Below are 14,750 nucleotides of genomic sequence, written 5' to 3'. Positions count from 1 at the left end.
ACAGTAATGACGAACACGGTAAAACCTGAATAACCGATGATCTTTTGGAACCAGGAGCCGAGGCGCAGGGCAAATGTTTGATGAGCCATGATGGCCGAGTGCAGAACCTCCACACGCAAAGGCTGCAGGGAAATGTGCTCTGAGTTGAACTGCAAGACAAACACATGATCACATTTAAAGTCAATGTAATGTAAAACACAGAATACAGATTCATGCTAATCTAACAACAAGTACCAAAGTGTGAGACGAGAAGTTTGGATGTCATTGCTGTTACTTTGTTAATTAGTATTACACAAAACTACCATACATGAGTCCCACAAAATTTTGAGAGGGAAACATTATATTTTAATTAGAGATGGATCGGGATCGGATCGGATCTTAATATTTGCGGTTTTTTGTATGATCGGCAATTAGCTGCCAAGCCCAGATGATCTTTACCACAGCTATGTCCCAATGTTTACGTGGCTAAATATTGTACTCACATGAAAGGTTCCTTCAAAAGGATTGAATGCTCAGGCAGACACAATTACATTTACGGACTCCTTGCATGAATTTCAGGATGGTGCATGCCACCAGCTCAAATTTTAGAGTAAGCTGCAACAAACGTGTCGCCTATCCACAGTGCCAAGCTGCTTCTAAGATACTAATACTCACCCCAAAAGCGGAAAATAATATATGTATATAATATATTAATGTAATATGTTTATATGTACACATTTATATGTACAGCCTGTGTGTGTATATATATTGTTACTTTACATGCAGTCAGCATTCGGCCGCCGGCCAAATCTTTTTAGCCTGGCCTAGGTATATAAACAATACGTGAGTGATTAGATTGATATTTTTCTTTTTCACATAATAAAACCTTGTAAAATTGTAAAATAAAAACCCTGTTTCCATATGAGTTGGGAAATTGTGTTAGATGTAAATATAAACGGAATACAATGATTTGCAAATCCTTTTTAACCCATATTCAATTGAATGCACTACAAAGATAAGATATTTGATGTTCAAACTCATACACTTTATATTTTTTTTGCAAATAATAATTAACTTAGAATTTCATGGCTGCAACACGTGCCAAAGTAGTTGGGAAAGGGCACGTTCACCACTGTGTTACATGGCCTTTCCTTTTAACAACACTCAGTAAATGTTTGGGAACTGAGGAGACACATTTTTTTAAGCTTCTCAGGTGGACTTCTTTACCATTCTTGCTTAATGTACAGCTTAAGTTGTTCAACAGTCCGAGGGTCTCCGTTGTGGTATTTTAGGCTTCATAATGCGCCACACATTTTCAATGGGAGACAGGTCTGGACTACAGGCAGGCCAGTCTAGTACCCACACTCTTTTACTATGAAGTCACGTTGATGTAACACGTGGCTTGGCATTGTCTTGCTGAAATAAGCAGGGGCGTCCATGGTAACGTTGCTTGGATGGCAACATATGTAGCTCCAAAACCTGTATGTACCTTTCAGCATTAATGGCGCCTTCACAGATGTGTAAGTTACCCATGTCTTGGGCACTAATACACTCCCATACTATCACAGATGCTGGCTTTTCAACTTTGCGCCTATAACAATCCGGATGGTTCTTTTCCTCTTTGGTCCGGAGGACACGACGTCCACAGTTTCCAAAAACAATTTGAAATGTGGACTCGTCAGACCACAGAACACTTTTCCACTTTGAATCAGTCCATCTTAGATGAGCTCAGGCCCAGCGAAGCCGACGGCGTTTCTGGGTGTTGTTGATAAACGGTTTTCGCCTTGCATAGGAGAGTTTTAACTTGCACTTACAGATGAAGCGACCAACTGTAGTTACTGACAGTGGGTTTCTGAAGTGTTCCTGAGCCCATGTGGTGATATCCTTTACACACTGATGTCGCTTGTTGATGCAGTACAGCCTGAGGGATCGAAGGTCACGGGCTTAGCTGCATACGTGCAGTGATTTCTCCAGATTCTCTGAACCCTTTGATGATATTACGGACCGTAGATGGTGAAATCCCTAAATTCTTTGCAATAGCTGGTTGAGAAAGGTTTTTCTTAAACTGTTCAACAATTTGCTCACGCATTTGTTGACAAAGTGGTGACCCTAGCCATCCTTGTTTGTGAATGACTGAGCATTTCATGGAATCTACTTTTATACCCAATCATGGCATCCACCTGTTCCCAATTTGCCTGTTCACCTGTGGGATGTTCCAAATAAGTGTTTGATGAGCATTCCTCAACTTTATCAGTATTTATTGCCACCTTTCCCTACTTCTTTGTCATGTGTTGCTGGCATCAAATTCTAAAGTTGATGATTATTTGCAAAAAAAAAAAAATGTTTATCAGTTTGAACATCAAAATATGTTGTCTTTGTAGCATATTCAACTGAATATGGGTTGAAAATTATTTGCAAATCATTGTATTCCATTTATATTTACATCTAACACAATTTCCCAACTCATATGGAAACGGGGTGTGTAGTTTTTGTAATTTTTTTACAAACTTAGAGAGTAAGTCTCTAGATACAGGAAGGCTTTGAAGGCAAAACCAAAATTATTTCAATGGGAGCCAATAATAGTTTTGCTTATGTTTAGTTATTGTTCATCATGAACCACTTTTCTCTTGTTAAAAAAGGACACTAAAATTGGATTGGAATCAGAGGGCAAAAATGTTAATCAGTACATCCCTTGTTTTGATCACTGGTAATTTGCTACTACAAACTATTAGGCAAAAAATACATTCAACAAGTTCACAGAAAACTCTGCTATAGTCAGGTAGAATGGGGGATCAAAAGGTAAAGGTTTGTTGGTCAGTGTTATGCTGTTTGTCAAAAGAAATTACAAAGAACGACCAAGTGTAAGACATGATGTTATGTTTTTAAGTACATTTTTAGTTTGTTATCTACGTAGTTTGTATGACAACTTTAATGAATGATACAAAAACTTTAATAAAGTAGAAGGCAATCATGGGGCAAAAGTGTCATACTTTGATTACAGTCAGCTGTAGCCAGCTGACTGTAATCAAAATATGACACTTGCATTGTTATATGTATACAAAAAATAAATACAACAGATTACAACGAATACAAATCAATACTAACACTAATACTAATTTGCCATATAAGTCAAGCATGTGACAAAGTATCATGTCTAGATCTCAATTAATTAATAAAAAATTCCCTACTTAAAATTATGCACAATACATAACCAATTTCTACTAAACATTGTCCCAATTTCTACTAAATAAACATTGTCATGGAGGGGTTACAAGAGGTAGTGTAAAGTTAGTAAGTTTGTATTTCACAGAAAGGGTCAATCAGTTAGTAGTAGTACTAAGCAAAAACAAATAATTCCCACAACAATTCACATTAGTGGGCAAGGAAAGAGTTTATGTTGTATCTATGATGCAACAATTACTCTACATCAGTGATCCCCAACCAAAAAAATTATTGATTTTTTTTCTTGTGCGGCCCGGTACTGGGCCGCACAAAAAGGTTGGGGACCACAAAAAGGTTGGGGACCACTGCTCTACATAACAGATTTACAAAGCCTGATGTGTGATGGGTGGAGCATGGCCATATGTTGATCACAGTTAGTTATTAGTATTGCACAACAATATGTATAAATTTCCATTAAACTGAATTTTAGAGGTTGAAGCAGGAGGTTGTATTTTAAATGCAGTTTTTGTATAAAAACAACCATCAGATTCTACCGAAAGAAAAAGCTTGATTGGTGTGCTTAACGTATTTCCGCCATTTACAGGACTGGAGTCCTTATTTGTCAATTTATTAGGTTTAATTGTTTGTCTTTGGTAGAAGTCTGTGCTTTCGTGTCATTATATGTACAGTATCTACCTCTGTGACCTATATTTACCTTGATGAGGTCTTTGGCTTGCTGGCACGACTCAAGACTTCCTCTCTTTACTGCCCGCCGACCCTGTGCAGTATAGCAAATACATGTTTGGGTTATACTTATACTGTATGTGCTCATCTGACAGTCATTATAGTGAGGAAATGGTGGAAACTCACTAGCTGGTAAAAATGCAATAAGAAGCTGAGTTATACCTCCTTGTCAATAAGAGCTGTGTGAGTCTGCGCTGCTGCCTGGTCACAGTTAACGGACCGTTGGAGAGTGTAGATCACATGGTCGTACGAATGGTGCTCGTCGTTGTACAGCACACAGAAGTATGAGTTGTCTCTTTCGCTGCACACATGCAGAAATGCTTTGTTAAGGCTGCTGTTTCGCTCACTGACCTTGTGTGAGATTCGGGTGAGACCTACTCAGGTTTTAGTTGATGTGAAAGCTGACGGTCTTCCGTCCAGTCCAGGAATTCTGTGTAGTAGTTCAGCAAAACGCGGAAGAGCGTCTCAGCACGATCGCTCAACTCGGGCTCCAATGTGCACTCATCCTGCAGAGACAAATAGATATAAGAATTGGTACCAAAACGCACTACCATAATGGGACTGGTTTCCAAGTCAGCGGTAGTAACCGGACCGTAAATTATACAGTTTCCTTTAAAGAGGACCGATGAGGATTATAATTTACATTTAAAACACTTCTTGTGGTCTGGATAATATGTATTAGATGTGCTTTGGTTTCAATCCTGCACATTTATAGCCCGTTTTTTTAGTTTTTCTGCAAGATGTTCAATCCTGAAAGCATTCTCAGATTGCAAATGAAACCAAAGCCCACCCTCTCCAAAAGTATCATATTTTTTCCTTTGAAAATGTACACTGTTTAAATATACAAACAGGGCCAAAAATAAACGTTATATAGATTGACACGTTGACAACATTAAGTATCCTGCACACTCTCCGATCAGAGAGTGTATAAAAACAACGGTTTTAGCAGCATTTATGTCGCTGCATGTCGCATGTCCATGTAATTATGCACGTGCCAAGTATAATGAAAATAATACTTTATCCTACCTTTTTTTGTATTTTCTCATGGCCTGAAGCAGAGAGGGAAGAGCTTTACTTAAAAGTCTAAATAAGTGCTTCAACCTAACAGTGACAGTAACAGTGACATAGCAAGCTGCAAAACCCCACGAAAAAAGGCATCCAAAATTGCGTGCAAGCTTACGCCCAAATGCGGGAAAGTTATGATTTGATGCTTTGGCTTTGTTTAACACAAGTATCCAACATTGTATCAACATGTATAAGTCAGAAAAGACAAAATTTGTCATAGGTCTCCTTTAATGTACCGGTTTGGACATTGTTTAAAAAATACCGATTTGGCACCGGTTTCAGATATGTTAATGATATTCCACCCATAGACAAACCTAAAAGCAAAACATAAGTACCGGTAGTAAGACACCATTAAGATATATCACTGAATCCTTATTTATCTCGCCTGTAATAACATCTGCAGAATCCATTTCCTGTGTCAGTAGCATGGTTAAAATATGTACTGTATATATCCCTGCGAGAGAAAATATTCCACTTGGCAGCCAAATATGTCATACAAAAGCCTAAAATGTAACACATAAGTGAAACAAACATACAGCTCCTCTGTATATTTGTACCCTCCCTACGTCATCGCACTGCTGTGTGAGAAAAAACGCTGGAATCTATCACACTGTAAACACAATGAAAAAAGGAGTGGATGTCCATGCTGTGTGTGAAGACCATGTTGTTTCATTATGGAAGGACAATGAGACAAATTGATGCTAGCCATGTCTCTTGTCAAGGAAGCACCTGTTATTTAGGCACAATTGTATCAGGGTTACAAGATCTTAAAGGGGAATTTTTCCTATAATTCACAATCATTTTATAAGACAAGAACACACGTTTTTCTTTTTTTAATGAATTCTAAATAGAATATAGATAGAATCTTGTTATCGTTCTGTTTAGATGACGAATTACTCATTATTCTCGCTAAGAAAAGGGGGGTTGAACCAAGCCTATTTTTGTGTGGTTCTCGCCATTTCCGGGTCTAAATTGGCTGTCAAAGTGCACCAACACATTGCCAAGAGAGGCTCTCTCAGGCTAAGATGGAAAATTACGCATTCTGAGGTTCACTGACACAGGATGGGTCAAGTCGGTGGCTCCCCCCACAAGCCTCTTTCCGCTTTATAACGTAACTTACAGTTACCATGGCGGTGTCTGCTTCTGGGTCGTGTTTGGAACAAGACGGACCAATCTTCCAAGCTTCCACGTCCCCACAGTCACAGAAGCCCCCACCTGATGAGGCATGCATCTGAGGAAAGAAATATATAATTATGTTAGTGTGTAATTCAAACATGAAATAAGATAAGTGTACTTCTAGACCTAACATGATTAACCGGCGCTTGACATTAGTAGACACTTACAGTAGCTGGCAGTAGTTATAGAAAGATGCTTTGCCATGTGAACAGATTTGATATGCAATGATACAATAAATGTGTAATTTTTCAAAAATGTATAAACTATTAAAACAAACTAAATATTGCAAGAAAAAATACGACGTTTACCAGAATATCATATACATATTATTTAAACTCATAGTTTTACAATAAAGTCATAATATTACAAAAAACGAATGATATGATAAGAAGGTACAACCGTCACAAGAAACTCATAATTCTGCAACAATTAGTTTCTCTTCGGGTACTCCGGCTTCCTCCCACCTCCAAAGACATGCACCTGGGGATAGGTTGATTGGCGACAATAAAGTGGCCCTAATGTGTGAATGTGAGTATGAATGTTGTCTGTCAGTGTTGGCACTGCAATGAGGTGGCTACTTGTCCAAAGTGTACCGTGTACCCAAAGCAGTAGGAATAGGTGGGATGAATATTAGTAGAACCAATTTTACAAGAATACACTTGCAATATTTGTGGGGGGAAAATACACTTTACAAGACAAATACTGAAATATTTTTTAAAGAATAAAGTTAAAATATTGCTAAAAAAAAACAACTACTATCTTTTATAGAAGTAAGGCCATAATATTGAAAGGAAATCAACCATGAAAATAATTATTAATAATTAATTTCATGTAAAGTTAAGTTAAAGTTAAAGTACCAATGATTGTCACACACACACTAGGTGTGGTGAAATGTGTCCTCTGCATTTGACCCATCCCCTTGTTCACCCCCTGGGAGGCGAGGGGAGCAGTGGGCAGCAGCGGTGGATACGCCCGGGAATCATTTTTGGTGATTTAACCCAAAATTCCAACCCTTGATGCTGAGTGCCAAGCAGGTAGGTAATGGGTCCCATTCTTATAGTCTTTAGTATGACTCGGCCGGGGTTTGATCTCAGGGCGGACACTCTAACCACTAGGCCACTGAGTAGGTTATTATGTTAATTATGTATTATATATAGTATGTTCTTCTGCCGACTGCAGCTGGGAAAGGCTCCAGCCTCCCTGCAAGGGACAAGCGGTACAAAATGGATTGATGGAATATACAGTATAGAATAAATAATAGTCAATAATGTTAATAAAAGTGCTGTTTTGTTTGTTTGTTGTAGGAATTTTAATGTCCATTCATTCATCAAATGATGACTTCATTATCATGATACAGTTACTGTTTTTGAACAGCAATAATATATTCTAATAATGTTAATACTTTATTCTTGCAACTTTTTTTTTTCAGTATGGCCCGAAAACCTCTTTGAAATAAGTAAGAATATACACATTTCTACAGTTATTATTGATAATTCATTCTTCTATAAAGATAATAATATATGTATATATAATAGAATAGAATATAATAGAAAGTACTTTATTGATCCCTGGGGGAAATTCAGCACCACAGTTTGCTCACAATAGACAATAATAATAATAAATAATATAATATATATAATATATAATATATGAATAATGTAAATATATTATACATATATTCTACATTTAAGTGCAGTCAAGAAAGAACATATGCATTATACCAGGGGTGCTCATTACGTCGATCGCGATCTACCGGTCGATCTCGGAGGGTGTGTCAGTCGATCACCAGCCAGGCATTAAAAAAATAGTCCTAAAAATGAGCGATCATAAATCTTCACTATGACGTCACTTTCGTCACTTGATTGACATTCACGGCACCCGAGGGTCTTCTGAGATGACGCTGGCTGCTGCCAGCTCATTAAAATTACCGACTGGAAGGCGAGAAACACTTTATTTCAACAGACTCTGGCGCCGTACCTGTTGTCAAAACTCCAAAGACCGACTGCACAGTTGCACAATAAAAGCTCTGCTTCATCCTGCCTGCGCTACCAAAATAAGAGTCTCAGAAAGCTGGCGTGCACAAGCCAGCAAGCTACGGAGTTTGCCGACAATGTATTTCTTGTAAAGTGTATACAAAGGAGTACGGAAGCTGGACAAATAAGATGCCAAAAACCAACCACTTTCATGTGGTATTGGACAGAAAGGAGGACTTTTTTTCTCCTTCATTCGAAAATGCGGACCTTATTAGCACTACTGTCTGATTCCAATCAATGCAAGTCATCACAATCAGGTAATACACCAACTTATATTCTTGTCTTCATGAAAGAAAGGAATCTATATGTGTTAAACATGCTTGTATTATCTTTAACCACCTTTAACTTGTTAACAATATTAACTATATGTGTTAAACATGGTTGTATTATCTTTAACCACCTTTAAGTTGTTAACAATATTAACTATATGTGTTAAACATGCTTGTATTATCTTTAACCACCTTTAAGTTGTTAACAGGGACGGCGTGGCGCAGTGGGAGAGTAGCCGTGTGCAACCCGAGGGTCCCTGGTTCAATCCCCACCTAGTACCAACCTCGTCATGTCCGTTGTGTCCTGAGCAAGACACTTCACCCTTGCTCCTGATGGCTGCTGGTTAGCGCCTTGCATGGCAGCTCCCGCCATCAGTGTGTGAATGTGTGTGTGAATGGGTAAATGTGGAAGTAGTGTCAAAGTGCTTTGAGTACCTTGAAGGTAGAAAAGCGCTATACAAGTACAACCCATTTATCATTTGGGACGGCGTGGCGCAGTGGGAGAGTGACCGTGCGCAACCCGAGGGTCCCTGGTTCAATCCCCACCTAGTACCAACCTCGTCATGTCCGTTGTGTCCTGAGCAAGACACTTCACCCTTGCTCCTGATGGGTGCTGGTTAGCGCCTTGCATGGCAGCTCCCTCCATCAGTTTATCATTTATCATTTGGGACGGCGTGGCGCAGTGGGAGAGTGACCGTGCGCAACCCGAGGGTCCCTGGTTCAATCCCCACCTAGTACCAACCTCGTCATGTCCGTTGTGTCCTGAGCAAGACACTTCACCCTTGCTCCTGATGGGTGCTGGTTAGCGCCTTGCATGGCAGCTCCCTCCATCAGTTTATCATTTATCATTTGGGACGGCGTGGCGCAGTGGGAGAGTGACCGTGCGCAACCCGAGGGTCCCTGGTTCAATCCCCACCTAGTACCAACCTCGTCATGTCCGTTGTGTCCTGAGCAAGACACTTCACCCTTGCTCCTGATGGGTGCTGGTTAGCGCCTTGCATGGCAGCTCCCTCCATCAGTGTGTGAATGTGTGTGTGAATGGGTAAATGTGGAAGTAGTGTCAAAGCGCTTTGAGTACCTTGAAGGTAGAAAAGCGCTATACAAGTACAACCCATTATCATTTAACAATATTAACTATATGTGTTAAACATGCTTGTATTATCTTTAACCACCTTTAAGTTGTTAACAATATTAACTATATGTGTTAAACATGCTTGTATTATCTTTAACCACCTTTAAGTTGTTAACAGGGACGGCGTGGCGCAGTGGGAGAGTAGCCGTGTGCAACCCGAGGGTCCCTGGTTCAATCCCCACCTAGTACCAACCTCGTCATGTCCGTTGTGTCCTGAGGAAGACACTTCACCCTTGCTCCTGATGGCTGCTGGTTAGCGCCTTGCATGGCAGCTCCCGCCATCAGTGTGTGAATGTGTGTGTGAATGGGTAAATGTGGAAGTAGTGTCAAAGCGCTTTGAGTACCTTGAAGGTAGAAAAGCGCTATACAAGTACAACCCATTATCATTTAACAATATTAACTATATGTGTTAAACATGCTTGTTTTATCTTTAACCACCTTTAACTTGTTAACAATATTAACTATATGTATTAAACATACTTGTATTATCATTAAACACCTTTAATGTATTAACAATATTAACTATATGTGTTAAACATGCTTGCATTATCATTAAACACCTTTAACTTGTTAACAAAAACATATATTTCATAAATAAGTAAATATAAATTATATATATGAATGAGGTAGATCCCCACGACTTGATCAATTGAAAAGTAGCTCACCTGCAGAAAAAGTGTGAGCACCCCTGCATTATACAGTCTGATGGCTGTCGGTATGAAGGACCTCCTGTGTCGTTCCGTGTTGCATTTTGGGAGTCTGAGCCTTCCACTGAATGTGCTCATTCTCTCCGCCAGGTCCGAGTGTAGTGGGTGGGAGGTGTTGTCCATAATGGCTAGGAGCTTTGCTAGACTTCTCCTCTCTGACACCACCGCCAGAGAGTCCAGCTCCACTCCCACCATATTACTGGCCTTCTTTACCAGCTTGTCCAGTCTGTTTGCGTCCCTCGCTCTCAGCCCGCTGCCCCAGCAGGCCACGGCATACAAGAAGGTGCCCGCCACCACCGACTCGTAGAACATCTTCATCATCTTTGTACAGACGTTGAAGGATCCTAGCCTCCTGAGGAAGTAGTAACTTCTTGTTGAGTGCCTTGGCGTGTTTTAACCCATTCAGCTTGTTGTCGATGTGTATTCCGAGGTATTTATAATCCTCAACCATGTCCACATCGACCCCCCTGATGGAAACAGGGGTCGCCAGAGTACTCCTCCTCCTTCCCAGGTCCACAACCAGCTCCTTGGTCTTCGTCACATTGAGCTGGAGGTGGTTCTTTCCACACCATGTGACAAAGTCCTCCACCAGTGCCCTGCATTCCTCATCATCACCATCCTCAATACACCCAACTATCGCAGAGTCATCAGAAAACTTCTGAAAGTGGCAGGACTCTGAGTGATAGTGGAAATCGGTGGTGTAGATGGTGAAGAGGAAGGGAGAGAGGACTGTGCCCTGCGGGGCCCCGGTGTTGCTGACCAGCCTGTCAGACACACAGTCCTGCAGTCGCATATACTGTGGTCTGTCAGTCAGGTAATCAACAACCCAGGACACCAAGGGGGCCTCCACATGCATCGTCTCCAACTTCACACCCAATAGTCCAGGCCGTATGGTATCGAAAGCACTGGAGAAGTAAAAAAACATGACCCTCACACTGCTCGCAGGCTTGTCTAGGTGGGTGTGAGCTCGGTTCAGCAGGTAGATGACTGCGTCCTCCACTCCCAGTCGGGGCTGGTAGGCAAATTGGAGTGGGTTCAGGTGGGGCTTGGTTGTAAGGCGGAGTTGTTCCAGGACCAACCTCTCCATGGTCTTCATGATATGGGAGGTTAGAGCCACCGGCCTGTAGTCCTTCGACGTGCTGGGTCGCGTGCACTTCGACGTGCTACCCACGGCTTGTTGTTTGGGTAGCAGGTGACCGTCCTTGATGGGACATTTGAGTCAACACAGAACTTGATATAGTCTGTGTTGCACTCTGTGAGCCCGTCAATGTTCTCTCCATGAGGCTCCATGAGCACCTGCCAGTCAGTTACCTCAAAACAGCCCTGTAGTGTCTCTTGGACCCCTTCTGACCACCTTCTCACTGTTTTTTTGGTCACAGGCTGTCTTTTGACCAGAGGCACATAACAGGGGTTGAGGTAAACAAGGTTGTGGTCTGACCGGCCCAGCTCCGGTAGTGGTATGGAGCTATACGCATCCTTGATGTTTGCGTGCAGCAGGTCCAGGATCTTATTTCCTCTGGTGTGGCAGCTGACATACTGGGTGAAGTTGGGTAGTGATTTGTCCATAGTAACATGGTTAAAATCTCCCGAGATGAGGATGAGAGCTTTCGGGTGCTTGGTTTGGAGTCTGGCTATCAAGCTGTGGATGACGTCACTCGCAGCTGCAGCGTTAGCAGGGGGGGGGGGTGTATACTGCCATCATGATAACATGCGGAATCTCCCTGGGCAAATAATGTGGTCTGAGTCCTACAGCTAACATCTCTATATTCGGGTCACAGTGGCGCTCTTTTATTGTGATATGACCGGGATGACAATGTTTCTTATTAATAAACAAAGCAAGCCTCCCTCCTTTCCGCTGGTTCGGTCCCGGTCAGCGCGCACCGTTTGAAACCCGTTTATAGAGACGTTACTATCCGGAACATCGTTGTGCAGCCACGTCTCAGTAAAACACATTAGGCTACACTCACGATATTCTTTCTGACTACCGGCAAGCACCGACAACTCACCCATATATATATATATATATATATATATATATATATAATTACATATTTATATATCATGTATGTATACATATGTAAATATTATATATATGTATATATACACAGTAGTAGAGGTGGGGGAAATAATCGATATTTAGATACGTTGCAATTCGGACAAGGACGGTTATAAAATCGATGAGTAAAAGTCAATCGATACATTTATTGTAAATAAAGTAATGCAGATATATATATATATATGTACACACATATATGTGCGTGTGTAGTAAAACACGGGTCTCCAATCTAAGATCTTAACTCTACTTTTGCACCCACCTTGTAATGATGACTTTTGTGTACACTCTCCTGGAAACAGTCCATGCACAGCACACACGTGGGATCTATTGCACAATCCCTGCAATGTGTTGAAAAGCATACGGTCACTGATAAAAGCCTCTGTTGACAATGCAGTGCACATTTTATTTAACTTTCTTGAACAGCTGCAGTATTCTCACATGTAACTAAGCTGATATGTGAGGAAATATGATGACTATTCAGCTCAATCACAGTTATTAAATTAGCTCTTCACATACGTATAACACTTAGCCTAAATAGTGTAGTGTTATAATGGACTCATTAGACATCTGTCCACCGCTAAATGTTTGTAAAACTTTGCAGAGGGTTAGGGTGTAGGCCAAAAATGAAGACACTAAATTATGGTGCAGATTTTTATAAAGGTGCCTTATTTTTACATTTTCCTTATTTTCTGAGTAAAAACATAGCATTGATGGTAATGAACCAAACAAATGCGACTTTATCTGGATTGATGATTGTGCAAATTTGCTGCTGAGAATGTCCACAATTTGCCCCACCAGACATTTACATTTCTTATGCAATGTTTTTAAATTGGGGGTTACTAAATATTAAATAATGATATAAAATGAAAAAATGTGACCTGTTTGAAATAAAACGGTGACCTGCATTCTTTACAGACAGTGGTACCACGGTTTTCGTACGTCCCGCTTTTCATGGAAAATGTTCACCAAAAATTCAGCCTGTCCGTCTCGGTTATTCGCGGCCAAAAATTGCACAAAACAAACCGGTTTGTTTGCCCACATAAATTAGGAAAAATATTTGTTTTCTCGTTGTGATTTACTTTTTTAGCTGTATGTAGAAGTGGGCCGACTGAAGTGGCAGCTGGTTGCATGAGCTCTGTTCTCTTTTAATGTCCTTTATGTCCTTCGTGTTCTTTGATATGTCCCTCTTGTTTTAAGTGTTTTTTAACTTTATTTTATATTTTATATAAAGTGGCCCAAACCAGATTTTTTTCCATCTACTGTTTACACTGCAAGTAAAATGTGACTCAAGTGTAAACGCGCACAGGCCCAATGTAACCTCAATGTCACTTCCATGTGCAGTTCAATAAAATGAAAACAAAAGAAGTTGACCGAATTTCGTAAATGAACAATGAACAAAATTAAATAAATGTCGCCACACCTTAAAAATGTGTGTTTTTTAACGTGAAAATAAATTAAAAGTCATATAATATATAAACTGATATATTTAGTGTAATATATTTGGGAAGTTTCTTATCTTTTTATGGCTGTTAGAGGCAACACAGACATCAGCGTGTTTCATTATTTTTCAACTCACTTATGTAAATAACTTTCGCAAAGTACGCAACATGTAAGCAAATACGCCACAGCGATAAAGCACCAACTTCCACTGGCTAGTCGCGTTTTTCCTTGCACACACTAATGACGTAGCTCGCCCAAAGCTGACGAAAAAGTCATAAAAAGTTTTTTGTACATTTTATTTGTTATTTTTGAATGCGTTACTTAGTAATCGTTTCATTTTTAACACAGTTAACTGACTCGGCGGTTAAACTTGAATGTCACAAAAGTCCATAAAAATAAAAAGACATTGTTTGTTTGTTAGTTTTTAAACAAAAACATGTTTTACATTTTTTAATTACTGTTTTGGGCACCGTTAAGCACCGGCACCGTTTTTTTTTTTTAGGTACCTATTTGGTACTAGTATCGGTTAAAATGTAAAAAAAATACCAGTCCTTAGGTACGACTGTGTAGTTATTCTTTCTTGGCTACTTTTGAGTGACAAACAAAACAATATTGACTTTCCTGAGGACATTTTTTTTCTACTGTATACAATGAGAGACATTGACAGACCTGCAGGAGTAGACCGTCTCTCCCTCTTTAAAGACACGTCCACAGAGCTGGGAAGACGTACTGCCCTGCTTGAGCTTCTCCACACCTTCGTCGGGATCTTCACCAAACAGGAAGTACTCCAGAGGATGGAGAAGGAGTCTCTGTGTGCGCTCATCTTCCTCCTGAGGGATGGCCTGCTCCTTGTGACAAAAGATCTGAGGCACCTGCTTTCTCAGGTAGTCGTACAGGGCCGCCTGCAGGTCTGCGGACGCCTGCCATTCCTGCAAATGGGATGTTGAAGATACATTATATAACATGTATAATGCATTCAAATATACT

The 14,750-nt window shown here is 40.3% G+C and overlaps 1 protein-coding gene across 1 annotated transcript in view; it reads right to left on the bottom strand.

The window, feature by feature from the left end:
* Nucleotides 1-14,750, bottom strand: part of ubr1 (ubiquitin protein ligase E3 component n-recognin 1) — a 68,589-nt gene that overhangs the window by 53,156 nt on the left and 683 nt on the right. The window contains exons 2-8 of the mRNA XM_061968923.2: nucleotides 14,433-14,692; nucleotides 12,583-12,661; nucleotides 6,071-6,181; nucleotides 4,264-4,391; nucleotides 4,048-4,186; nucleotides 3,857-3,919; nucleotides 26-149 (exon numbers count right to left, since the gene is read on the bottom strand). Of these exons, the coding sequence (XP_061824907.1) occupies nucleotides 26-149; nucleotides 3,857-3,919; nucleotides 4,048-4,186; nucleotides 4,264-4,391; nucleotides 6,071-6,181; nucleotides 12,583-12,661; nucleotides 14,433-14,692 (904 nt within the window). The remainder of the gene's footprint in view (nucleotides 1-25; nucleotides 150-3,856; nucleotides 3,920-4,047; nucleotides 4,187-4,263; nucleotides 4,392-6,070; nucleotides 6,182-12,582; nucleotides 12,662-14,432; nucleotides 14,693-14,750) is intronic.

The sequence above is a fragment of the Nerophis lumbriciformis genome, linkage group LG08, assembly GCF_033978685.3.
Source record: "Nerophis lumbriciformis linkage group LG08, RoL_Nlum_v2.1, whole genome shotgun sequence".
Lineage (NCBI taxonomy): Eukaryota > Metazoa > Chordata > Actinopteri > Syngnathiformes > Syngnathidae > Nerophis > Nerophis lumbriciformis.
The sequence above is the reverse complement of the archived record's forward strand: the minus strand, read 5'-3'. Positions and strand labels throughout refer to the sequence as shown.